The 25264-nt window shown below is 36.2% G+C and overlaps 2 protein-coding genes across 2 annotated transcripts; one reads left to right on the top strand and one right to left on the bottom strand.

The window, feature by feature from the left end:
• The first annotated feature begins 3405 nt into the window (after window positions 1–3405).
• LOC126661141 (uncharacterized) lies at window positions 3406–5229 on the top strand. Its single transcript, XM_050354937.2, has 5 exons — window positions 3406–3669; window positions 3744–3888; window positions 3971–4261; window positions 4335–4442; window positions 4733–5229. Exons 1-5 carry the CDS (start codon window positions 3428–3430, stop codon window positions 5198–5200), a joined length of 1254 nt encoding a protein of 417 aa, XP_050210894.1. The 5' UTR covers window positions 3406–3427; the 3' UTR covers window positions 5201–5229.
• A 3235-nt stretch (window positions 5230–8464) lies between these two features.
• LOC126661981 (uncharacterized) lies at window positions 8465–10401 on the bottom strand. The gene is made up of 3 exons (XM_050355864.1): window positions 9585–10401; window positions 8865–9499; window positions 8465–8665 (listed from the first exon to the last, which is right to left on the bottom strand). Exons 1-3 carry the CDS (start codon window positions 10399–10401, stop codon window positions 8465–8467), a joined length of 1653 nt encoding a protein of 550 aa, XP_050211821.1.
• Between the last annotated feature and the right edge of the window lie 14863 nt (window positions 10402–25264).

Raw genomic sequence — 25264 nt, 5'->3', positions numbered from 1 at the left:
TTTAGAAGATAGGTTAGCAATTATAACTCACATGTCACATTTGCTAATGCCCTATACTCAGCCTCAGAACTAGATTTTGAAACTGTTACCTGCTTTTTTGTTTTCCAGGATACTAATGCTTCTCCTAAAAAAACACAATAACCTGTTATGGACTTTCTTGAGTCAGGACGTGTTGTCCAATCTGAATCTGAGAATGCTTTAAGCTTCAGATTGTTGTCAGTTGGAAAAAATAGACCTTGTCCTGGACTATTTTTCAGATATCTTAAAACTCTTGAGATTGCAGCATGATGAACTTCAGTTGGACAGTCTAAAAACTGTGACAATTGCTGCACATGGTATGATATATGTGGTCTTGTGTTTGTGAGATATATAAGTCTTCCCAGTAACCTTCTGTAAGCCTTTACATCTTTGAATAGATGTCCATCATTCTTTACTAACTTTGTACCAGCTGTCATAGGAGTAGATGCAGGCTTGGAATTTAAAAAACCAGTTTCTGTTAATAAATCAATGGTGTACTTCTTTTGACAAAGATTAATTCCTGTCTTGTTTCTTGCAACTTCTAACCCCAGAAAAAACTTTAATGAACCCAGATCCTTTATCTTGAATCTTTCATGAAGATACTTCTTTACTGAGTTTATGTGAATTGAATCATTTCCTGCTAAAATGACATCATCCACATAAACTAATAAGGCTGTAAAAGAACCATTTTGCTGTTTTGTAAACAAAGAAGAATCTGATGTAGCCTGTGTAAACCCTTGAGATAATAAAGCTTCAGTCAACTTGACATTCCACTGCCTGCTTGCTTGTTTAAGTCCATATAATGACTTAGTAAGCTTGCAGACCATATCAGTCTTTGCATCATTCTTTGTACATTGTAATCCCAATGGTAAGGACATGTATACCTCTTTATGTAATTCACCATGCAAAAAAGCATTATTAATGTCCAATTGCTGAATTATCCAATCCTGTGAAGCTGCAACTGCTAATAACATTCTAATAGTAGTCATTTTTGCAACTGGGAAAAAAGTATCTAAATAATCTATTCCATTTTGTTGAGTATACCCCTTTGCAACTAATCTAGCTTTATACCTCTCCAATGTACCATCACTATTATATTTAATTTTATATACCCATTTAGAACCTATTGGTACTTTACCTTCTGGTAGTTCAGTTATGATCCAAGTTTTATCACTACTAGAAATCAGCAGATTGGCGACCGAAGTTAGCGACGGACTCATCATCCGTCGCTAATTCTATTCATTACCGACGGAATTGGCGACGGATAGGTCATCCGTCGCCAATTCTATAAAACAGCATGGCGGGAACCAACCCGCCAATTTTTCCCACTGAACTTAGCGACGGATTCTGCAATCCGTCGCTAATTTACACAAAAAGCTTGGCGGGAACTAGCCCGCCAAATTTATACACTGAACTTAGCCACGGATTCCAACTTTCCGTCGCTAATTTCATTGTGTCTTTTAAACGCAGCGTTTCAAGGGCTGAAATTAGCGACGGATGTTAATCCGTCGGTAATTATAACCCTTGAAACGCTGTGTTTCATTTTTACTCAGGTTAGCGACGGATTGTGTCCGTCGCTAATCTCAGTAAAATAAACGGGCAGAAACCCTTTCTTTCCTTTTCTTCTTCGTTTCTCTTTTCTTTCCATTTCTATTTTCTCCCGCCGCCGTTCCAGTTCAGACCCGCCGCCGTCGAGTTCAGAACCCCTTCCACCGCCGTCCAGTTCAGACCCCTCGCCACCGCCGTCCTTTCTCTTTTCATTTTCTCCCGCCGTTGATTTTGCTGCCACCGCCGTCGTCCAGTTAGACCCCGTGCCACCGCCGTCCACCTTCTTCCGCCTGCCGCTTCCGATCCAGGTATGTATTCTTCTCTATTTGTATTAGTTTGTTTTAATATAAAACAATATTAGGTTATTTTTTTTGATTTTGTTGGCTGCCCATTTCCAGCCCGCCCGCTGCCGCCACCGTTGCCGCCACTGTCTTCAGTTACAGTCCAGGTATGTCGATTTAGGTTTATTAATATAATTAGATTTGTTATTTAATTAGATTAGATTTGTTATTTAATTAGATTAAATTGTTAATTTTTTAAATTAGGTTTATTATTTACTCTCTTGAACACACATTTAATTACATTTGTTAATAAAATTAAATTGTAATTTTAGGTTATTTAATTGGTTATTTAATTTATAATTAGTTAATACATTAATGTTAATTTTATAGCTAAAATTATTAAATTTAGGTTATTCTATATTAATTATGTAAATTTGGGTTATTTGATTATGTTAATTAAATAGTTTAATTTTAAATTGATTAGATTTTGTAAATTATAAATGACTAGGTTAATTACATTGTTTAATTTTAAGTTGATTAAATTTTGAATGATTAGGTTAATTCAATTATTTTTGAATTTAGGTTAAATTCAAAATATTTTAGGTTAAATATTTTAATAGATTAATTGTATTATTTAATCTTGTTTAATTTTGTTAAATTAAGTTAGTTAATTTGTAATATAAGGCAACCTATAATTTTAATTTATGTTAATTAAATGAAATTAGCGTAATTTATTAACAATATGCTTTATTGGAAAAACATTGAGATGAAATAAGTTGTTGGTTATGTTGGAATACGTATTGTTTACTTGCAGGCTTTCCCTGAAAAATGGGTGATGCTCATTTTTAGGGGAAATGCTGCCGGTTTTTTTTAAATATTAAAAACTAATGAAAAACTTAAACCGTAGGATTTTGGCGCTGATAGCCGTAGATTGTTTTCGCACTAAACCGACCGTTCTCAAGAGTCCTCTCATTTGCGGTTCTGCTCTTCAATAAGTAAGTGTTATTGAATTTTTGTATTTCAATTTAATTAATTAGTTAGAGTAAATTGAACAACTGTTAAATTTAATTAACAAAGATTTTATTCCCACCGAATAAAATCTTACCTAGCCGTAGAAACCCGTCCCGTGTGTTCAAGAGATTGAACGACACGGGATTGTACGTGTGTACAGTTCGTAAAACTGCCGTCGTCTGCGTAATTTGATCACGAAAAAACATATATGTATGGATATGGTATAGGAATATTTGGTAGTTTTCTGGCGTATGTTTTCCGGGTGACTATTTAATATAGGCTGTGTAACGCTTATTCCTTACGGAATATATAATTAGCGTTACACACCCAATAGTAGAGACGGAAGATGATTATCCACCATCCTCATCAGACGATGATGACATTGGAGCGGAAGATGATATAGAAATTGCATGATTTGTTTTAATGTTATTTCTGTAGAATTTTGACTTTTATTTACGTTTGTTGATGTAGTAACTTTATTTTGTTAAAAAATTATGTGTTATGGTTTTTATAATAGATGTGATTATTTTTTTCTTGTCGAATATTGTTTTGTAATTTGTTTTGCAGATATGAGAGGTTCAGGTTCTTCTTCTGCCGGCCGAGGCCGGGGTAGGGACACTGGTCAGGGACGTGGACGTGGACGCGGCCGTGGCGACCCAGAGCAGGATCCACTTGAGAGCTCGGATCCAGGGGCTGAGCAGCAGGTGCTGGCGGGTAGACCCGCACCGCGGAGAGCGGCGAGACAGCCACAGGACCAGCCGCCAGCTACGGACGAGACTGGGAGGATTAGAGTTACACCTGATGCTGCAAGGTATGATTGACAACTTTTTTTTTAACAAATATTATTTCAAAAATGTGAAAACTAACTTTTTTTGTAATGTACAGAGAAAGGTTACTAGATAGCAGGAACGACAGCGGGAGCGCATCGAGGGCGATCTTGCCCATTTTCCGATCTAGCTGGTTCCCTGAGGGTTCCTCGTGGAAGAAGCTGACAGCAGAGTATAAGGGCTTCTACTTCGAGGAGTTCAAGGTTGTTAAATTAAAATTTTAAATTTATGTTTTACTGTCTTTTTGATTTCTAATTGTTTTTATTAATTAATGGTTTGCATAAGGGTTTTTGCTGGGACTCCACCCACCCTGAGGACCTGATTAGAGGGGTCTTCTACCGACATGCGGCTAATCGGTACAAAGATACTCTCCACAACATGAAGTCGGATAAAAAAGAGGGCAGTGTTAGTGCTGATACTTGGGCGTCGTGGAAGCGAGACTGGGATACTGCTGAGGCTAAGAAGAAGTCCGAGGTAGCACGAGCTAATCGGCTGAGTGAGCCGTCCGGAGCTGGCACCGGACCGGTTCGACATACCGCAGGATCGAGATCGGCTACGAGGCATAAGACAGTTATGGTAAGTTTTTAATATTACTAATTGTTATATATTCTGTTTATCTACTAATTAACTTTTTCATTTCATATGATAGACTGAGGAGCTCGGTCGAGAGCCCACTTTAGCTGAGTTGCATGTACGGTTGCACCTGACCAAAGCTGATCGGACTGTCTTCGTTGACAAGAGATCAAAGGATAAAAATGTAAATTTATTTTAACCTTAAGTGACTGCTTACTATGATATAAATATAACTTTATATAGTTAGTTGTTTATAGGATGTTTACGTGTTTGTTGTGGGTGTTGTGATTGCTATTTCGTATTGTTGAACAGAGTTGTCTGTAGTTGTTGCAGGATGTCCCTGAAAAATGGGTGATGATCAAATTTTAGAGAAAATGCTGCCGAATTTTAGTTAGAAATGTAGGTTTAAACTAATATTTGTGAAGTATTTTTATAAAGTTTTACTAAACTATAAATTTGTATTTTTATTCTCAGGACCGTTTCCAGGCAGAGCTTGCTGCAGCGACCCAGTCTCAGGCGGCTGGAGAAGGAAGTTCGTCGACTCCAGAGCCGATCGACGAGAACGAGCTGTTTTTGTCTCTCGAGGCAATCAAGAAGCAGCGAGTCTACGGTATTGGTTCGGCTTCAGCATCCTACATCGGCCAGAGCAGCCGATTGCGCCGCGGCGGATCATCCCAGTCACAGCAGCAGGCGGTCGTTAGTGAGGAGATCGAGCAGCGCATTGCTAGAGAGGTTGAGGAGCGACTCGAGCAGCGGATGCGTACTGTGGAAGCGGGTTTTGAAGAGCGGGTCGAGCAGCGGATCCGTACTGTGGAGGCGGGTTTCGACGAGCGGATCCGTACTGAGCTTGCGCGACTGATGACTACACTCCCACCGGAGTTACGACCGCAGTTTCCCCCACCTCCACCTCCACCGGCTGACGACACTACTAGTTTGGGGTAGTATAGTATTTGGACTTGGATTTTTATAATACAGTTTGCATATCTTGAATTATTTAGTATTTATCGAATTGTATACTTTTTTACCGTTTATTTATATATAACGGTTTCGGTTTATGTTTATTTGTGTTTCGGTTTTTGTTTATTTGTTGTTGTCTATTGTGTCTGTCTGTGATTAGTTAACGAGTCTATTAAAAAACAGGGAAAATCAAAAAATGCCGAAAAACGGGAATTTTCTGCCAAAAAAACAAAAAATTAGCGACCACATATGAGCTTTTAGCGACGGATATTCCGTCGCTAAAATGCTCAAAAACGACAAAAGTGGACTATTTAGCGACGGAAAATCCGTCGCTAACTAGTCCAATTTTGCGACTACATTTAGCGACGGACTATTCCGTCGCTAAATAAGCGACGGAAATGTCCGTCGCTAAATGTGTCGGTATTTGGTCGGTCAACCCGACCAAAATACCGACAGGTCCAGGTCAATTTACCGACGGAAATTTCCGTCGGTAAGTTGGCGACGGTTCATTTTTTGGGTCGCTAAATGATTAGCGACCCAAATTGCACCGACGGATTATGTCCGTCGGTAATCCGTCGCTAATCTTGATTAGCGACGGATATTAGCCAATTAGCGACGGATATTTTCGTCGCTAATTGGCTGATTTCTTGTAGTGTATTAAGTTCTAAAGCTTCTAACTCCTGACTCATAGCTTTCTGCCAATGTAAATGTTTAACTGCTTCCTTATAGGTTTTTGGTTCTGTTTGTGAATCAATTTGAACAGAAAAAGCTTTATGTGAATCATGTAAATGATCATAAGAAAAATTATTTGAAAAATTATGAGGAGAAGTAAGTGGTTTATTGGTTATTACTGCATGAGTTTTAGGTAAGTTGTACTCATAATCTCTTAAAAAAGAAGGTGCAGTAACTACTCTAGATGATCTCCTAACTAAAGGTGCAGTATTAGTTGAACTAGGTATTGGAACTAAGTTACTAACTAAGGCTGAATCACTCACAGGAACTGAAATTCTATCTATATTTGAATCCTGCCTATTATGACTATTATTAACATTATCATTATTCATAGAAATATCAGAATTTCTTTGAACAATTTCAGTAGGAACAATTATATTAGAAACAGGTATATCATAATCTATATACAAAGAATCAGTAGTTATTGGCAAAACTAATGGTTCTGTTATAAGAGTCATATCCTTACAAGGAAACAAATGTTCATAAAATCTGACATTCCTAGAAAGAATTACTTTCTTACTGACAATTTCATACAACCTATAACCTTTTGTGATAGAAGAATATCCTAAAAAAATACACTGTATTGCCCTAGGAGTAAATTTATGTTTATTAGGTGGTAATGTAGAAGCATAAGATAAGCAACCAAAAACTTTTAAATTGTCAAAAGAAGGAATTTTATTATATAGTAACTCATATGGTGTTTTGTCTGATATTACAAGTGATGGAGTTCTATTTATCAAATAAACTGCATGGCTAATACAATCTGCCCAGAAAGCGCAAAAAAGCTTGAAACTTAAGAGCTCTAGCAACATTCAAGATATGTTGATGCTTTCTTTCAACAATAGCATTTTGCTCAGGAGTATAGACACAAGAAGTTTGATGAATTATTCCTTTTGTATTGTAAAAAATTGGCATGTGAAATTCTAATCCATTGTCTGATCTAATAAACTTTACTTTTTTATTAAACTGAGTTTCTGCATACTTACAAAAATTTTGAACTAACTGTCTAGCTTCTGACTTCAGCTTTAATAAAAATAACCAAGTAAATCTACTCTTGTCATCAACTATAGTGAGAAAATACCTATGACCATATAAAGAACAAGTTTTGGTTGGTCCCCATATGTCTATATGGATTAAATCAAAACATTCATGAGAAACAGAAGTACTCAAAGTAAAAGGATTTTTCTTTTGCTTTGATAGATGACATGCCTTACAATGATTATTTGCAGGAATGACAATAGAAGAATCAATAGATTGCAATACTTTCAACCTAGAATTAGCTAAATGACCCATTCTAAAATGCCATATATTCTTATTACTAACAGAATCCATCAAACAACTACCAACAGAATCAGAATTAACAGAATCCAAAGTAGAATCAACATTTGCCACAACAGAATCAACAACACAAGTCTCAAACTGATCTCTATCAAGGTGATAAAGTCCATGCCTTTGTCTAGCTAATCCAATCATCTTCCAATTGGTTATGTCCTGTATTATGATGCACAAAATCGCAAGTGTACGATATCGATAAATCAAGTAATATAATGATAAGTAAAAGTCGAACCCACGAGGAATTGAATCTAGTACCAAAATAGTTAACTAATTATTATTTGAACTAACGAATTTGATTGATTTGATTTTTAATTAATTAAACTAAAACTGAAAATAAAATAAGGAAATACGATGATAAAAAGCAAACCTAAAATATTGTTTTCATATGGGAAATCCTTCAAATCTTTATCTAATCTCTATCAATCCTAACTTTAATTATTCTTTGCAATGGCGGATAGATCTAACCTCGTTAACCCCCTATTTCGTAGACGATGTTAACCTATTGTTTATAACCCGATTACCCCGAATCGTCCTTACTGTCACGGCTTAGAGGACAATAGAAAATAACCCGACAATCATAAACAAAGCATTAAGAAAAGTTATCCACACATGCCACGCAACGCAAACATAGTGGACGGACTCATGTTTTATAACTACGTTCTTATTATCTTTTCCAACCAACTTGCTTTAATGACGTTTACTCACAAATCGATTTTTAATCATGTAATTGGTGATCAAGTAATTACAAGCATTAATCCCAATAATAAAAATTGCAAGAATAAAGAAAGATAGAATATTAAATTTCAGATTTGAATTAAACCCATACTACTCACAATATCCTAGATTTAAAAGATTTAGCTAGACATAATTGAAGAAATCAATAAATCAAAAGTAATGAACATAATTAAATAATATGAAAGAAAATACTTGAATTAAAAACCTGGAATTATTCGGAACACAAGTCTTCGAATCAAAGCTTCGAAGAATTAAGACTTGAAAATAAACTAAGGACTAAAAGAAAATTAACATAAGACAAATTGTTTGTAGAATAGAAAATAATGAAAAACTAGCTAGAATACATGATCTTGAGATGTCTTTATATAGTGGAGGAGTCCTTGATGTGTTGCAAGAGTTGTAGTTGAAATCGGATCCAAATCCGCGTTGAAAAAGGATTTTCACGTTTTAGGTTCGCAGGTACATCCGGGCCAGTTCCTCAATAGTGTCTGGAGGCACTTTTGAGGAATTGGCCACAAAGGATTCGCAGATTGTAATCTGGGCCAGTTCCTCAATAGTGTCTGGAGGCACTTTTGAGGAACTAGGCACTTTTTCCAGCTTTTCTCCAATTTGCTCCAAATTGATTCGCTTCACTCTATACGCATAAACCTACAAAATAAACACCTTTCCAAGCATAATATCCTCAAAATATGCAATAATACTATATCAAATACTTGGAAAAATCCTATATAAAATATGCGTATCATATTATACAAATATTCTTATGAAGAATCAAGCAATAATTGTATTGTGATGTTAATTTACTTGTAAAGATCAAGTTAAATGAAAAATATGGAACAAACAAAACTTCATGTAGCACAAAACTAGAACTAAACTTAACTATTCCTATATGTGTCACTGGAATTTTTGAATGATTTGGTAAAGTAACAAAAACATTTTTAACTAACTTATATGATGAAAAAGCATTTAATGAGCAGACTATATGATCTGTGGCACCTGAGTCTATAATCCAATCCAAAGAACCAGTTTTCTTACCAAAAGAACAAGCCACAAAATTATTAAAATAAAAATAAGATAGAAGTTGTGTACCTTCAGGCTGTGTGACAACATCAAAATTAGTGGAGATAACATTCACTTTTGGTGTAGTTCTTTCTGTTGAGTTGCTGGTTTGATTTTGCAGAAGAGCCATCAAATGAGTATATTGATCTTGAGTAATCACAGGAGCCATGACATTCTCAGTTTGATTTTGAACCAATGTATTTCCAACTTGTCCAGCTTGATTAACATTTTGATTTTGTTCCTCAGCAGCATAATATCCAATATCATAAGAATCTTGAGACCGATCAAAACTATAAGCATCTTGATATTGATCATCAGGATAAACATACTCCCCAACTTGATTGACAAAAGTTTGAGGCCTAAATCTTGGTCTATAGCCAGGAGGATACCCATGCTTCTTAAAGCATATGTCAATACTATGACCTGATAATCCACAAAAACTGCACATTGGTTTGCCATTATTTGGAGTTGGATAAAACTTCTTTTGTCCCCCCCTGTGGACGAAAACCAGTACCACTAGAACTACTGAAACTTGGTCTAAAACCTCTATTACTATTGTTAAACACAGGTCTCCTCTGATAAGGAACAGTAGCCTGAGTTGCAAAAGCAGTTGGTTCTATATTCTGAGGTATAGTAAGTCCCATGGTAAGTTGTCTTTCATGTTGTAAAGCTAATGAAAAAGCTTTATTAATCTTAGGTAAGGGATCTAGCATCAAAATCTGAGTTCTAACAACAAAGTAGGATTCATTCAAGCCTTTTAAAAACCTAATAACATAGTCACCCTCCTGTTGAACTTTCACTGTTTTAAGAGCATCACAATGACATTGAGGTGTACAAACACATGCTGGAATCATCCTAAGATTAACAAATTCATCCCAAAGAATCTTTAATTGAGTAAAATATTCTGTAACTGAAAGATTGTTTTGTTTGTGTGCAGAAATTTCTTCTTGCAAATCAGAAATTCTCATAGCATTACGTTGTGAGAATCTGTCAAATAGATCACTCCAAACATCTACTGCATTGTCTAACCACAAGATACTTTGAGCAATTGATGGTGATAAAGACTTCAAAATCCAAGAAAGCACCATGGTATTACATCTTTCCCAAACCGGATGCATTGGATCTGTCACAGCTGGAACTTGAATACTCCCATCAACAAATTTTAATTTGTTCTTCGAGAGAAGACACATTCTCATTGACCTAAACCAAGAATGATAATTTTGACCATTTAATGGTGGTGAAACTAGAATTAATGATGGATTTTCACTAGGATGAAGATAATAAGGACTTGAAGAATTTTCAAAGTCTAAATTTGTTTGAGACATACTGAACTGATTGTTTCAAAGAAAAGAAAAGTATCTATTTTCTGTTTGGTTAACAAGAAAATTTATGTTTGGTTATCAAGAAAAGAAAAGAAAATTTCAATAACTGCTATTATTTTCAAGAAATATAAATCAACAAAATTAAAAGATTTGATCTATAGAGAAATAAACGAATGATTAGAAGTTTTTCAGCGGAGCAAAAGATTGCTCTGATACCATATTAAGTTTCTGTAAGCTTTGAAGTATAAGATTTCTGTAAACTTTGAAGAAGAAGAAGATTGTAGAAGAAAAAGATTGATAAAGAGGAAAAATGAATAAATTCTCATTAATCGATAAAGTGGCTCTGTTTACAGTATTTATACACATGTACATGACATGTGTTATTTCCCTATAGGCTATACATATAACGGATATAAAATGAAGAATAAACTAACAAAATACGTTAACTTTAACTGAATCACGATTCTGTAACAACTTTCTTAACTGAAAAACAGCTCAAATAAGTCCTGAAATTTGCTGAGTAGATGCAGACTGATTTCTCATATTATTATGTATTACAATTCAAAATTGTAGACTGTGAACGGGACTAGGATTTGAGAGAGTGAGCTACGAAATCCGTAGAAATCCTAACAACAATCAATCATCATTCATTACAATGTGTCCAATGTTCTGAGACAACCGAGACTCTATCAATAAACAAAACATCATCATCAATACTATAAATATTCGGCACAATCCCAAATTCTAAATTATGCATAACATACAACCATCATAAATCCTATTGCATACAAAGACAACATGCCAATATGCATACGATAATTACATCGGAAATACCCGACAAATAAATAATGTCCTAAGACAATCATAACTATTAGTACTAATGCAGTCTAGAGTTTTAATAAATTTGATCGTACGTACAAAATAAAATACTTCCGAGGAGTATGAATCGGAAGCACACAACATCCATAAAGATAAACCTGAAATGGAAAAAACAACGACGGTGAATTCATAATATTGCAATTAACCATTAAGTGAAAATGATTCACTAAAACCATTTAAAATAATATATTAAACCATCACATAATTATATAATCATATACCACAATCTGAATAACCATAATATAAATAATTCTCAAATCAATTATTTATCCAAAAGGTCTTGATCCCAAGAGCGAAGCTTGTACTGAGTTACCGACCGCACTTAAACCACAAATGTAAGTCCCAAGAGCTAGGTTTCAACTGAGTTACTTAACCAATGTAAGTTCTCAAAGCGGAGCTGCAACCAAAGTACCAAACCACATACGATTCCAATATCAATCATATACCTTAATGATCATAACTGGTGCGCTCACAGTACTATTGTCGCCCAATAGAAAAGTACGTTCCAATAAGTTCATAACGGCTTTGAAAAATGTTTTAAAAAAATAATATATATATATATATATGTGTGTGTGTGTGTGTGTGTGTGTGTGTGTATAATTTTCTTAAATAATAATATGATTTACTTAATAAATTAAAAGTAATAAAATACACACATCATATGAAAAATTATGAAAATTGTTTTCTGGTTTTTTTAAAAGAAAAATCGAAAAACATCTTTTTCTTTTTTCCTACCATTAGTTATTGATGGATACCGAATCCCACTGTAAGTATAATGGAGCCGAGTTGCAGGAGATCCACTCTCGGGCGACACCGGACTCCCCCTGAAGACGGAAAGATATGAAGGAGATACCGAATCTCTAAGATTCGGTAACACACTAATAAAGACCGAATCCCACATGATCCGCCAAGAGCGCGTCAGGTCCGGGATTCGGGTAAACGACTAAATATGGAGATCTTGTCCTATTTGGACACAAACACTACATATGGAAGGATAAGCTCTACTTTAGGAAGATAAGACTATTTAGGAAGACGTTCCTAAATAGGACTCTTATCAGATTAAGGTAGATCTCGACAAATCAGGAGAATCCCTACGATACGGCCGAATCCCTACAAAGTAGGATTCACCTGCCTAATACAACTCTACTAGGTATATTCGACTACTATAAAAAGGGCACGAGGTATGCCTAGAATCACAATTACATTCATATACTCAAAACGCTGCTCAAAGCTCTAGACTGACTTTAGCATCGGAGAGTTAATCGGACAACCACCGTCCGGTTAGCTTCTACCCTGTTTTGCAGGTTCACTCACCGGTTCAGAAGGCAGACTCCATCAATTGGCGCCGTCTGTGGGAAAAGCTTAACTAAACTTCAAAAGAAGGAGCTTTTCTGAACTCGAATACAAATCTCATTGAAGAAGATGACTTCTGAAAGAGTAAACCTGAAGGATCAAACGTCACAGAGAAAACGAAAAGCAACAGAACTCTCAACTCCTCCTCCAGTAACTTTTGACGGGGAGGACTTCGGGAGAATAGCTGAAGAGCACAACGAAGCTCTGGTAGTGGCCATGATCATCGAACACTGGAACGTTGAGAGAATCCTGATCGATGAAGGAAGCGCAATAAACCTAATAACAAGAAAGGCCTACGAAAGCCTAGGAGGAGACCTAGCAGAACTAAAAAGAAATGCCACGCCTGTGGTAGGATTTGGGGGCTTGCCAATTAAGCCCAACGGAACAATTACCCTCGACGTCAAGCTAGGAAGGACAAGGAAAAGCGAGGAATTACCTACACGATTTAGCGTCGTGGAAATCGACCTGCCATACAACGCAATACTGGGGAGACCATTCCTCCACGACTCAGCTGCCGTGACAAGCATAAAGGCACTAACCATGAAGATACCGACGAAACAAGGAATTATCACGATACAAGGAAACCGAGCCGAGGCGAAAAAGTGCTACGAGCAAGCAATAAGAGAATCAGGCGAAGCAATGGCAATAGAAGAAATCCTTAATCACGACATCGAAGAAAAAGAAACAGCACCAGAAGGCGAAACAAAGAAACTCCAACTCGACAAGGAGAAAAGAGTAAATCTCGGCGCAAACATGAACCCAAAGATCGAAAGCGAAATCACGGCCATGCTGAAAAACAACGTCAAAACCTTCGCTGCTAACGCATCAGAAATAGTCGGAATAGACCCCCAGGTCATTACTCATGATCTAAATGTAGCAGAAGCGGCGAACCCAGTGAAGCAAAAGAAAAGGAAGTTCTCGGAAGAAAAACAAAAAATAATCGCTGAAGAAGTGGAAAAACTGGAGAAAGCAGGATTCATCCGAGAGGTCCACTACCCCGAATGGGTAGCTAACGTAGTTATCGTAAAGAAAGCCAACGGAAAAAATAGAATGTGTGTGGATTACACCGATCTAAACAAAGCGTGTCCTAAAGATAGCTACCCTCTCCCAGATATCGATCAACTCGTGGACTCTACTGCTGGACACGCGATGTATAGCCTAGCCGACGCAGCTCAAGGCTACCACCAAATTCAGATGAAGGAGCAAGACCAGGAAAAAACTTCATTCATCACGGAGGGAGGAACTTACTGCTACACGGCAATGCCTTTCGGCTTGAAAAATGCTGGAGCAACATACCAAAGACTTATGAATTTCATGTTCAAAGACGAGATAGGAAAACGAGTCCAGGTGTATGTAGACGACCTGATCATCAAGAGCGAGAAGGAAGAAACCCATGCAAAAGATCTTGAAGAAACATCCAACATACTGAATAAGTTTGGAATGAAGCTGAACCCTGACAAATGCACGTTCGGCGTACAAGGCGGGAAATTCCTGGGATTTATGATATCTCAAAGAGGAATAGAGGCGAACCCCGAAAAGATCAAGGCAATCATGGACATGAAGGCACCAAAAAGCATAAATGAAGTTCAAAAACTCAATGGGCGAATCACAGCACTCGGTAGATTCATGTCTTCCTCAGCAAAAAGATGCTTGCCTTTCTTCAAAGCTCTCAAAGGAACACAAAAATTTGAATGGAATGAAGACTGCGAGAACGCTTTTGAAGAAATAAAGAAGTTCCTCGTCACCCCTCCATTGCTAAGCAGACCGCTGAAAGGGGAGACACTATACCTATACATCAGCACCACGCACGAGACCATCGGGACAGTGCTGGTAAGGGAGGAAGATAACGAGATGAAGCCAATCTACTACATTAGTCGAGTCCTGAAGGGTGCGGAGACACGATACCCCGAGATCGAAAAAATGGCACTTGCCGTACTGACCACAGCTAAAAAGCTGAGATACTACTTCCAAAGTCACAACGTTGTGGTAAGAACAAATCAACCATTGCGAAAGGCGATCCAACGACCAGAAACCTCCGGAAGATTAGTCCACTGGTCCATCCAACTCAGCGAACACGACATAAGATACGAACCTCGCCCGACTCTGAAAGCACAAGCTCTGGCGGACTTCGTAGCAGAAATAACTCCAACCGAGACTGGCCAACCCAAACCAGCCTTGGTATGGGAACTCCACGTAGATGGAGCGTCGAATGAAAAAGGAGCTGGAGCAGGAGCCATCCTCAAAGGACCCGAAAAAATCAGGATCGAATATGGAGTAAACATCCAATTCGCCGCCAACAACAATGTAGCTGAGTATGAAGCCCTAATCGCAGGCCTCGGCCTCGCATTAGAAATAAGAACGGAAATCCTAAAGATCTATAGCGACTCCCAGCTGGTGGTAAATCAGGTCAAGGGAGAATATCAAGCCAAAGAAACAGGGATGATCGAATACCTGAGTCAAGTCAAAATACAGCTCCAACAGCTGGAAGCACAAGGAGGACAATGGGAAATCATTCAAATCCCGAGAGAGGATAACACCGAAGCCGACGCCATCGCCAAATCAGCATCAGAACTTGGAGATCTATTCACTAAAATGCAGCTAAAGGAAATTCTCGAATCACCAAGCACCAGAAAAACAGAAGTCATGGCAATCGAGGAGGCCGACTCCTGGATGACTCCACTAATCAAATATCTAGACCACGGCGAGTTACCAACAGACAAAGTCGAATCCATTCGCACCATCAGAAAATCTGCCAACTACTCTTTTCACAACGGAGTTCTTTACCGAACCTCATTAACTCATCCATGGTCTAGGTGCGTCTCGCCTCAGACGGGAGAATCCATCTTAAAGGAAATCCACGAAGGAATATGCGGCGCACACGAAGGAGCAGTCACCATAGCAAGAAAAACAATACTCCAGGGATACTACTGGCCGACCATCAAAGAAGACGCAAAAGCATTAGTCAAGAAATGTGATAAATGCCAAAGACACGACAACATCAGCCGTGTACCAGCAGTGCCTCAAGGATCAATGGAAAGCCCATGGCCGTTCGCCACTTGGGGGATTGACATAGTTGGACCGTTCGAAACGGGAAAACATCAAGTGAAATTCCTAATCGTCGCAATAGAGCACTTCACAAAATGGGTAGAGGTAGCGCCTGTCGCAACCATCACCGCAGCCAAAGTAGAGGAATTCTTCAAGAACGAAGTAATATGCCGATTCGGCATACCCCACACTGTAATAGCAGACAACGGCAAACAATTCAATTGCAAGCGGTTCAAGGCATTTTGCAAAGGACTAATGATCAATTTAAAATTTACTTCGGTGGCGCACCCTCAGACAAACGGAATGACAGAAGTCACCAACCGAACCATAGCACAAGGAATAAAAAAGAGACTTTCTCAGTATAAGGAGAACTGGGCAGAAGAATTATACAGCGTCCTATGGGCATACAGAACAACTCCTAGAAAAGGAACTGGCGAAACACCTTTCAGGCTCGCCTACGGTACTGAAGCAGTAATTCCAGTAGAAATTGGAATACCCAGCATCAGAGTAAACTATCTAGAAGAAGAAACTAACGAGGCTAGAACAAGACTATGTCTAGACCTACTAGAGGAAAGAAGGGATGAAGCGGCGGCCCGAGCCGCTACATACAAGAAGCAAGCTGCAAGATACCATAACAAAAGAATGAATTTTAGAGAATTTCAAAGAGGCGATCTGGTCTTACGAAACGCAGAAGTTGGCAGAGGAAACGCAGGAGTAAAGAAAATGCAAGCTAATTGGGAAGGCCCCTTCATCATAGAAGAAGCTACTGGCAAAGGCGCATATAGACTAAAAACAATAACTGGGTCTATGGTACCCAGATATTGGAATGTAGAACACCTGAGAAAGTATTATCAATAAATTCATGGCTTGTACTTATTTCCATTTTTGAAATAAAAGGCGATTTGGCGAAACAAACCTTATAGGCTCGCTCGAGACCTAATGCATACAATTTAACAAGAGTCGTTTGAATCTTAGTTAAAAAATAATTTAGACTCGTCCGAGTCAAATAAATAAAAGGATCCATTCGGACCTACAAATAAATTATACCAGCAGAAGTTTAGATTAACTTCTCAAAATAACAAACGAGTTTAGATTAACTCTACAACTAAAGAAAAGGAATGGTCAAAAGATCATTATATTAACAGAAGAAAAATTACAAAGGATCCGCCCACGATCCAATACAAAAAAAGGCGAAAGCAAAAAATACTAAAAAGCAAAAAATACAAAAAGGAGAAAATAAAAATTAAGCCTTCTTCAGAGCATCTTGCTTCTGCTTATCAAGCTTCGCCTTCACCTCCTTCGCCAAAGAAGCAGGATCCAACTGATTGACTCCAGAAAGATCGACGCCTGGATTCTGCTCCCGCAGCTTTGCCCCGATCGCCAACCGGTACTGAGTCATGACTTGGGAATAAAAGCTCCCAGAGTCACCCAATCGCCGGCGGAGACGCTCCTCTTCTTTCTTCAGATCATCCCTCTCCTTAGTGAGAGCACCTGAAGAAGACTGTAGAGACTCGACTTCCTCGGACAAAGTTCGAACCCGAGCCTCTAAAGCGGAAATCTCCCGAGTCTTGGCAGATACGGAAGACCTCAGCTGCTGGATCAGACCAGTCGCCTCGCCAGCCCCATCCTCCATCTTCTGCCTCTCGGAGAGCCAGGATTCGGAATCCTTCTGAAGCTTCTTCAGTTGATCCACCGCATCCCTTCGGCGGCGCTCCAAAACAGCGATGGACTGGACCACCTGAGAAAGAAAGCAACAAATAAGAAACAAAAGAGAAGCAAATCATAATATAAAACAACAGAGAAAAAAGCATACCGAAAAACCGCCGAGACAGGCGAACTCAGCCAAATTGTCGCCATGTTCGCGATCAATGGACTCAATGTCCTCTTTTATCATAACATTCTCCATGCAAGCATGAAGAATGGCGACGTTTGAAAGACGAGGCGGATTTTGCGCGTCAGCCCAAGCAGCAAACCGAGGTGCCTCCTCAATAGACACCCCAGAAGATTTCTTCTTCTTGGGACGTTTGGCAGAAGCTCCAGCCTGGTCCTCAGCAGGACGCTTCTGGCCGGCGGTAGGCAACCCCTTCAGAGAAGGACCTGACTCCTTCGAAGGAAGCAGAGGCGACTCGGAAGTCGCAGCAGGAACTTGATCGCCAGAAGCAGGATCAAGATCAGGATTCACCGAATCAGGCGTCGGATTCGGCACGGCGATTGTAGAGGGATTGGGAACGCCGCTGGTGACCTCGCCCATATCTACAGTCATATCGACATGAAAATTGTCAAGCAAATGTTCAAGAGAAGTCGACATCCTACAAAACAAAAACATAACAAAAGATTAGAAAAATACCTTCTAAAGGAAGACCCGCCAAAAGTATTTCACGGCGACTCAAATACTGTTCTAAAAGAACGCTGTACTTGGGCTTGTCAAAACGACAATCCGACAGCAAAGACAGGGCGAAGTCCTTCTCCCCATCATCCAGATCCGGTACATTAGTAAGCGAAACCTTACTAGAAGTAAAACTCCGCGAAAAAGAGGAGAAAGAAGAGTGCTGAACCAAGAAAAACTTGGGGGTCCAACCCTTCAAAGAAGAAGGAAGACTAAAAAGAGACCGATTCGGTCGACCACCAGCAAAAATAAATTCCTCACCCTTTTGGCGGGAGAAAACATAAAAATAATTAAAAAGAGCAAGCGAAGGCTCCTGCATCCGAACCCTACACGATTCCATAAAAGAATAAAGAAGGCGAATCGCGTTCGGATGCAGTTGACCCAAAGGAACACCTAAATTATGACAGACCTCTACGATTAAAGACTCTAAGGGAAACCTAAGACCCGCTAAAAGCTGCTCATGAAAAATTACTATCTTGGAAGGCGAATCGGTACTATGATTCGCCCGACACGACTTTGCCGGTCTCAGAATAACATACGACTCAGGAAAATCAAATTCCTCGGCATACCCAAGTATCTGTTCTCTTGACAAGGAGCTCCGGGTATATTCTAGCTCGTCACGAGCACCCTTCGCCCCCTCAGTTACTTCTGACATTTTAAAATTTTTAAAATGGGGGGGAAACACGGAATGACGATGAAATTAAAACTCTAAAAGATCAAAAGAAAGGAAAAGACGAAGAACAAGACGAAGAACAAGAAGAACAGAAGGAATAAAATCAAAAATGAAGAACTACCAGGAAATTAAATTAAAGAAAAGGTAAAATACCTCGCAAGAAAATACGCAGGATCAAAAGAAAGGTAAGGAGCAACTTGAAAACGAGGAATCTTGACAGCAGAAGAAGGAAACCCACAAAAAGCTTGAAGAAATCGAAGGTTAGCAGTTGCAGAGAAAGCAAAGGTTGGAAAAGAAAGAAAATGAAAGAAAATGAACAATTATATAGCCTGAACCAAAGAAACTGAAAAGACGAGATCCCATAATACTAATGGCGCACGAAGACACTTGTCATTCATCCAGTCATAACCCTCTACTGATGGACAACACGTGGCAACACAGAATCTTACTAAAGAAGAAACGTCACCCACAAACATATGAAACGACTCGCCCGGAATACAAAGCGACTCGCCCGTATAAGAGAACTCAGCTCCAAAAGAGCTAAAATCCACTAAGGCATAAATGCCAAACTACTTCAGCTCACTTGCGGGGGGGCTAATGATGGATACCGAATCCCACTGTAAGTATAATGGAGCCGAGTTGCAGGAGATCCACTCTCGGGCGACACCGGACTCCCCCTGAAGACGGAAAGATATGAAGGAGATACCGAATCTCTAAGATTCGGTAACACACTAATAAAGACCGAATCCCACATGATCCGCCAAGAGCGCGTCAGGTCCGGGATTCGGGTAAACGACTAAATATGGAGATCTTGTCCTATTTGGACACAAACACTACATATGGAAGGATAAGCTCTACTTTAGGAAGATAAGACTATTTAGGAAGACGTTCCTAAATAGGACTCTTATCAGATTAAGGTAGATCTCGACAAATCAGGAGAATCCCTACGATACGGCCGAATCCCTACAAAGTAGGATTCACCTGCCTAATACAACTCTACTAGGTATATTCGACTACTATAAAAGGGGCACGAGGTATGCCTAGAATCACAATTACATTCATATACTCAAAACGCTGCTCAAAGCTCTAGACTGACTTTAGCATCGGAGAGTTAATCGGACAACCACCGTCCGGTTAGCTTCTACCCTGTTTTGCAGGTTCACTCACCGGTTCAGTAGGCAGACTCCATCAGTTATAATATAGAAAATTATGAAAATTGTTTTCTAATTTTTTCAATTAAAAAATACTACAACTAAACACCAAATTTTGTACCAACGAGCTGTAACTCAAATGGTATAAGCGCTGGCCAATAAATGCTAAGATTGTGGTTTCAAATCCTCCCACAAGCGCTTCGCCATCCCCAATTATAAAAAAAAAACAAATCTGTTTTTTAATTTTTTTTTATATTATTTTTTGAAAAACAAGCAATATTTTTCACAACTAAACAGGGTCTGTAATTTCAAAAAAAAATAGTGTACTTTCGATATATAGTATATTTAGTCAAAATAAAAAGAAGTTTTAATGATAATTTTTACATTTAAATGTAATTTATCAATTCCGGAGGCTTTTCATTGTCAATAAAGAACATTAATTTGAAAACTACATTACTACTTCCTCCATTTTTTTTAGTTGTCCATTTAGAAAAAATTACACATACCAAGATAAAGCTTATTTTGTCTTAAATTACAAAGAAAAATACTAATATAACCCCATTAGTTAATAAATGCTTTCTAAAGTAGAATATAGAGTCATTTATTAGGTATGGATAAATTTGAAAAATAAAAATTAAAATCACCTTAAATTTTTAAATGGACAACTATTGATGGAAAAATATATTTGCCTAAAGTGACAATTAAAAAAAAATGGAAGGAGTAATATTTACTTTATATAAAATACCCATTCAAGGAACAACATGTCAGCGTGTAAATAGCCCATGAGATTTGCCAATAAAATAAAGAATTAATATCCCACATCGGCAGATAATAATTATTTCCAACAGTTTATAATATTGGTACATCTAAGTTTTGACCGTCGGGTTGGTAACGTCAGCCTGTGACCCAAGTTAGGGGACAATAAAGTGATGGAACAATGGGAGTGCCCAATAAGAGGACTACCTCCCCCAGCCCACGATGGCTTACTCGACACGACAGCCCATGATGGCTTACTCGACACTACATCTTCCCGCAGCTCGCACAGACGAAGCCATAACAGCGGGTCAAGATACATGAACTGGCCCAAAATTGAACCATCATTTTTTTTAAATTTTATGTTTTTGTATTTAATCTAAATTTTTTATTTTGTTAAAAAAATACATAAAAAGATTTTTACAGCTAAGACTATATTTACGTATCCTTTGAAAAATGGTGTTAGTTTTAAAACACGCGAAAATTGGTGATTTTTGGCGAGTTTAAACATTTTTAAAATACAATAACAATTTGAAAAGACATTAAATTGAACAACAATTCTCAATTTGCTACACTTAATAAATTTTTTACAACATAATATTTTATCAGATTGGTTTTTTACTCAGAATATTTCATATTTTGCATAAACGTTGTGCCTTTTCATCATCTTGACTTCTCAATATGGTGTTTATGTTATTTTTCTTTTTTAAAATACTTTCAATAATTTGTAGTCTTGCTATTATCGTCGAGTGAAAGTTTTCGGCTAGCGTTTTTGTTAGGCGAAAGTCCTTTTTAACATAGATGAATGAAAATATCCGGTTAATGCTTTTGACAAATGAAATTCTTATTTAGATTGTAGAGTGATCGGTTAATTCTTTCAAGTGATGAAAGTCTTGTTTAGGTTGTCGAGTGAAAATACTCGATTAATACTTTCACTGGATGAAACTCTTATTAAGTTTGTCAAGTGAAAATACGCAGTTAATACTTTCAATAGATGAAAGTCTTTATAATTATTGGAGTCATGGTGTGTTATGGACAATTTTATGTTGTAAAAGTTTTGATAATTTGAATCAGTTTGTTAATTACAACTATTTGTTAAACTTTCAAAGATCGTAATTTTTAATAATAAAGTACATCATGTATTAAAATAGATAGTCAAGTATAAATAGAATTTTTTTAACATAGATAAGTGGGTGTTATTATTTTAGTTTTTAAGGTATTTATGAAATTTTTTCTTAATCAAATCCTGGTCTGTTTGTAGTTTTTGATTTCATTCTATTAACGTAATTTTATAATGAAAAATATTATCGTCTGAAATATATCTTCATCTATCTACCCATGTGTATAAAAGTACGAGAGAGGGGGGAGGGGTCCTTTTAAATTCATTATTTAATTAAAAATTTTATAGTCATTGATTAATTAATTTTAAATTAAATTATCTAATTAAATATTAAAGTTATAATAGAATTGAAAATTGATTTGAAAAAAAAAACTAATTAAATATAATGAATCTAAACAATTTCAAATCCAAACATGAAACACAGTAGAAATGCAAAACCAGACACTCAAAGCAAACATATATACTAGAATGTACGCTTTCGGTGCGCCAATATGTTTTTATAATGGTAAGAAATTTGATTTTTAAAGTCAATTCTATCGTTTAATTTTCAATTTATATATATATATATATATATATATATATATATATATATATATATATATATATATATATATATATATATCTTTTTTCTTTAAAAAGAAATTGTTAAATAGGATACAATAATTGACATACAATTCAAATTCAAGTAAAAATTACTTATGATTAATATTTAATAATTAAAATTAAAGATAGTAATTATTATATGAAAATAGTAAAAATTAATTAATAGTATTTTATTTTTTTCAAGTAAAAATATTCATTTATCTTATACTAATTAATTATAATCTTTTAATTAACAATATATAAATTAAAATTTATATTAATATTAAATGGTAATTATCAAATACTATTTTTAGGTTAGGGTTAATGTTATAAAAAATTATCAACTTTATACTTTTTCTTATTTTAATCACACCGTTTAAAAATTGTCATTTCCATACACTACTTACCACTTTTTCTCAAATCCCGGCAAAAATTGCTGACGTATCACTATCCAGTTCATTATGATATGCCAATATTCAGTTCGTTATGGTCGTCTTCCTCATTTTTTTTATTTTTTTAAAAGTAAAAATTGTTTTATATTTAAAAAGGTTATTTAAATTGCTTATTCTTTAAAGTTATTTATTAATATATTTAATAATTTTTTAAAAATTTAAGAAAGATAGTTTGGGTTTAATTATAAGTATGAGTATAATTTAGAATATTTATTAAAATTTGAAGTATTAAAAAAAAGGTCAATTTGATGTTTAAGAGTGTAATTGAAATCAAAAGTTATGAATTTTAATGTTTGAGGGTGAAATTGAAAGTGAAAGGTCGTAATTTGAATATATTTGATGGTTTTTCAACGTGAGGGTGTAAATGAATTGAGTATAAAAGATAGAATTTTTTCAGAAGATAAAGCTTTTGTTTACATTCACTAACTTTATTCCATGGTTGCATGAACCTAATACAACTAACAAAATTCAAATCTTTTGAATGGTTTTTTTCAAAAAAAAAACACACTTTCCTATGGGATTTTTCCAATTAACCAATTTAATCAACCATCGCAGGTCTTCACTCTTCTTCAATATAAATCCAACCACATTTTCTTTATTGATTCTACACACAACGTTCTACATAAAACACAGTTTCACATAAAATACAGTTCTCATAGCGCCATCCGATGAGAATGCAAAACTTGCATTCGACCGTATGATCAATCTAGAAAGAGCCGTTGAAGCATCCATTAGAATAATAGTTTAAGTGAGGTCGCGGGTTCGAACCGTATTTATGTATGTAGCCTTTTAAAATTTGGGATCAGAGCTTTGCCTCACGCAAAGGATCTATCCGGCTCGAGTGGAGAATAATCTGAATGTGAAAGGATTAAAGTGTTGTCTCATAGTTGGGTCCCGTTCAGGACACTTCATGTACTCTGTACAAAAAAAAATAGCTTTTTGAATGTAGTTAAAGACGCAAAGTTTTGAAAAAATCATTTAAACTATAATTTGTTACAATGCTAATTTCTTGACCACTTTTTCCGATTACTATTTTATCATATGTAAACTTTGTTTCATCAAAAATAAGGCTCATCCCTTTAAAACTTATGTGTCTAACGGTGCTTTCATCATAACGTTTTTTTAACTCCTCAAATCCTTTTTGATTATTTAAACAAAATGTTTTTAGGGGAATTAGAATGTTCTTAATGAAGTATGTCGTTCTATTTTTAAGGATACACTGAAAGAAATGGGCGTTGAAGTTGATAAATTAGAGCGGTTTTATTGTAATAATGTCGGAAAAACAAAATAAAATGGTGCAAATTTATCAAGTGTTAAATCGAAGTTGAACCCTTTTGCTAAAAAGCGGAGTCCTAAAACTGATAAAATTGACGAAGATTATACATGTTTGTTCTTAACATTTTCTAACAGCTATTCGCTCAATTTTTTTATATTTTTAACGAGTAAATGATTCTTTTTAGACTAATAGTCTGGAAAAAAAAACTATGACCTTTGTTTTGATTTGCAATTCCACTCCGATGTAGGAATTTTTTCAATTTTACCATATTTCGGATTTTTGGTTTTCAAGTGCACCCTGAATTAAAAAAATTAAATGAGTTTATTATTATAAGATTAAAAAAACAACTACATTTAAGGATTACTTCATACTTTTTTCCAGTTGGATAAATTCAAACAAGTCCTTAAATTTCAAAAAAGTTTCAAATAAATTCTAAAATTAAAAACAACTAATTAAATTAAAAATAATTAAAAATAAGTTTTTGTTTTTTTTTATTTCCAGAGGAGGAGGAGCTGCTCCTCTTCCGGCAGCTGCGGGCTTGAGGAGCAATTCTGCTCCTCCTTCGGCAATTTAAAAGAAATAAATTTATTTTTTATTTAATTAATTGAATATTATTATTTTTGATTTTATGAAGAAGACTGTATTTTTGCATAATTTTTAACATAAAAGAATATTTAGATTATTTGATAAATATAAAGAATTTATTTTAAATATTATTCAAATGAAAAGAGTTTAATTTAATGTTTCAGGGTACAATTGAAACCAAAAACTCTTAATAGGATAAAATTGAAAAAAATTCCTATGCCGGAATGAAATTGAAAACCAAAACAAAGGTCATATTTTTTTCAGCCTACTAGCCTTCTTGTTATTATATATAGTGATTAATAAACTTTTACTGTCTGAACTTCTTAAAAAATGACAATATGGTGTCCGAACAAAAATTTATATCAATTTGGTGTTTCATATTGTTAAATAATTACAAATTAGTTGTGTCAGTCGGTTTTGTTTCGGTAGCAGGTAAAAACGCTGGTTAGTCACCTGTATATTACAGCCACGTAATATGCCATGTCACCTTTTTCTAACGTAAACAGGCTGGAACAACTAACTTGTAATTATTTAACAAGTTCATTTACCGGGTTGATATAAATTTTTATTGAGACATCATATTATCATTAAAAAAAAATTAAGATACCAAA

Source organism: Mercurialis annua, linkage group LG8, assembly GCF_937616625.2.
Source record: "Mercurialis annua linkage group LG8, ddMerAnnu1.2, whole genome shotgun sequence".
Lineage (NCBI taxonomy): Eukaryota > Viridiplantae > Streptophyta > Magnoliopsida > Malpighiales > Euphorbiaceae > Mercurialis > Mercurialis annua.
This window is presented reverse-complemented; position numbering and strand designations above follow the sequence as displayed.

Excerpts from the sequence above, each read along its gene's own strand:
- LOC126661981 (XM_050355864.1), bottom strand. The coding sequence starts at position 10,401 with ATGTCTCAAACAAATTTAGACTTTGAAAATTCTTCAAGTCCTTATTAT. Across the intron at positions 9,500-9,584 it reads CAGTAGTTCTAGTGGTACTG|GTCATAGTATTGACATATGC; the intron begins GTTTTCGTCCAC and ends GTGGATTATCAG. Across the intron at positions 8,666-8,864 it reads CTAGTTTTGTGCTACATGAA|GTTTATGCGTATAGAGTGAA; the intron begins GTTTTGTTTGTT and ends TTTATTTTGTAG.
- LOC126661141 (XM_050354937.2), top strand. The coding sequence starts at position 3,428 with ATGAGAGGTTCAGGTTCTTCTTCTGCCGGCCGAGGCCGGGGTAGGGAC. Across the intron at positions 3,670-3,743 it reads GTTACACCTGATGCTGCAAG|AGAAAGGTTACTAGATAGCA; the intron begins GTATGATTGACA and ends TGTAATGTACAG. Across the intron at positions 4,443-4,732 it reads AGAGATCAAAGGATAAAAAT|GACCGTTTCCAGGCAGAGCT; the intron begins GTAAATTTATTT and ends TTTTATTCTCAG.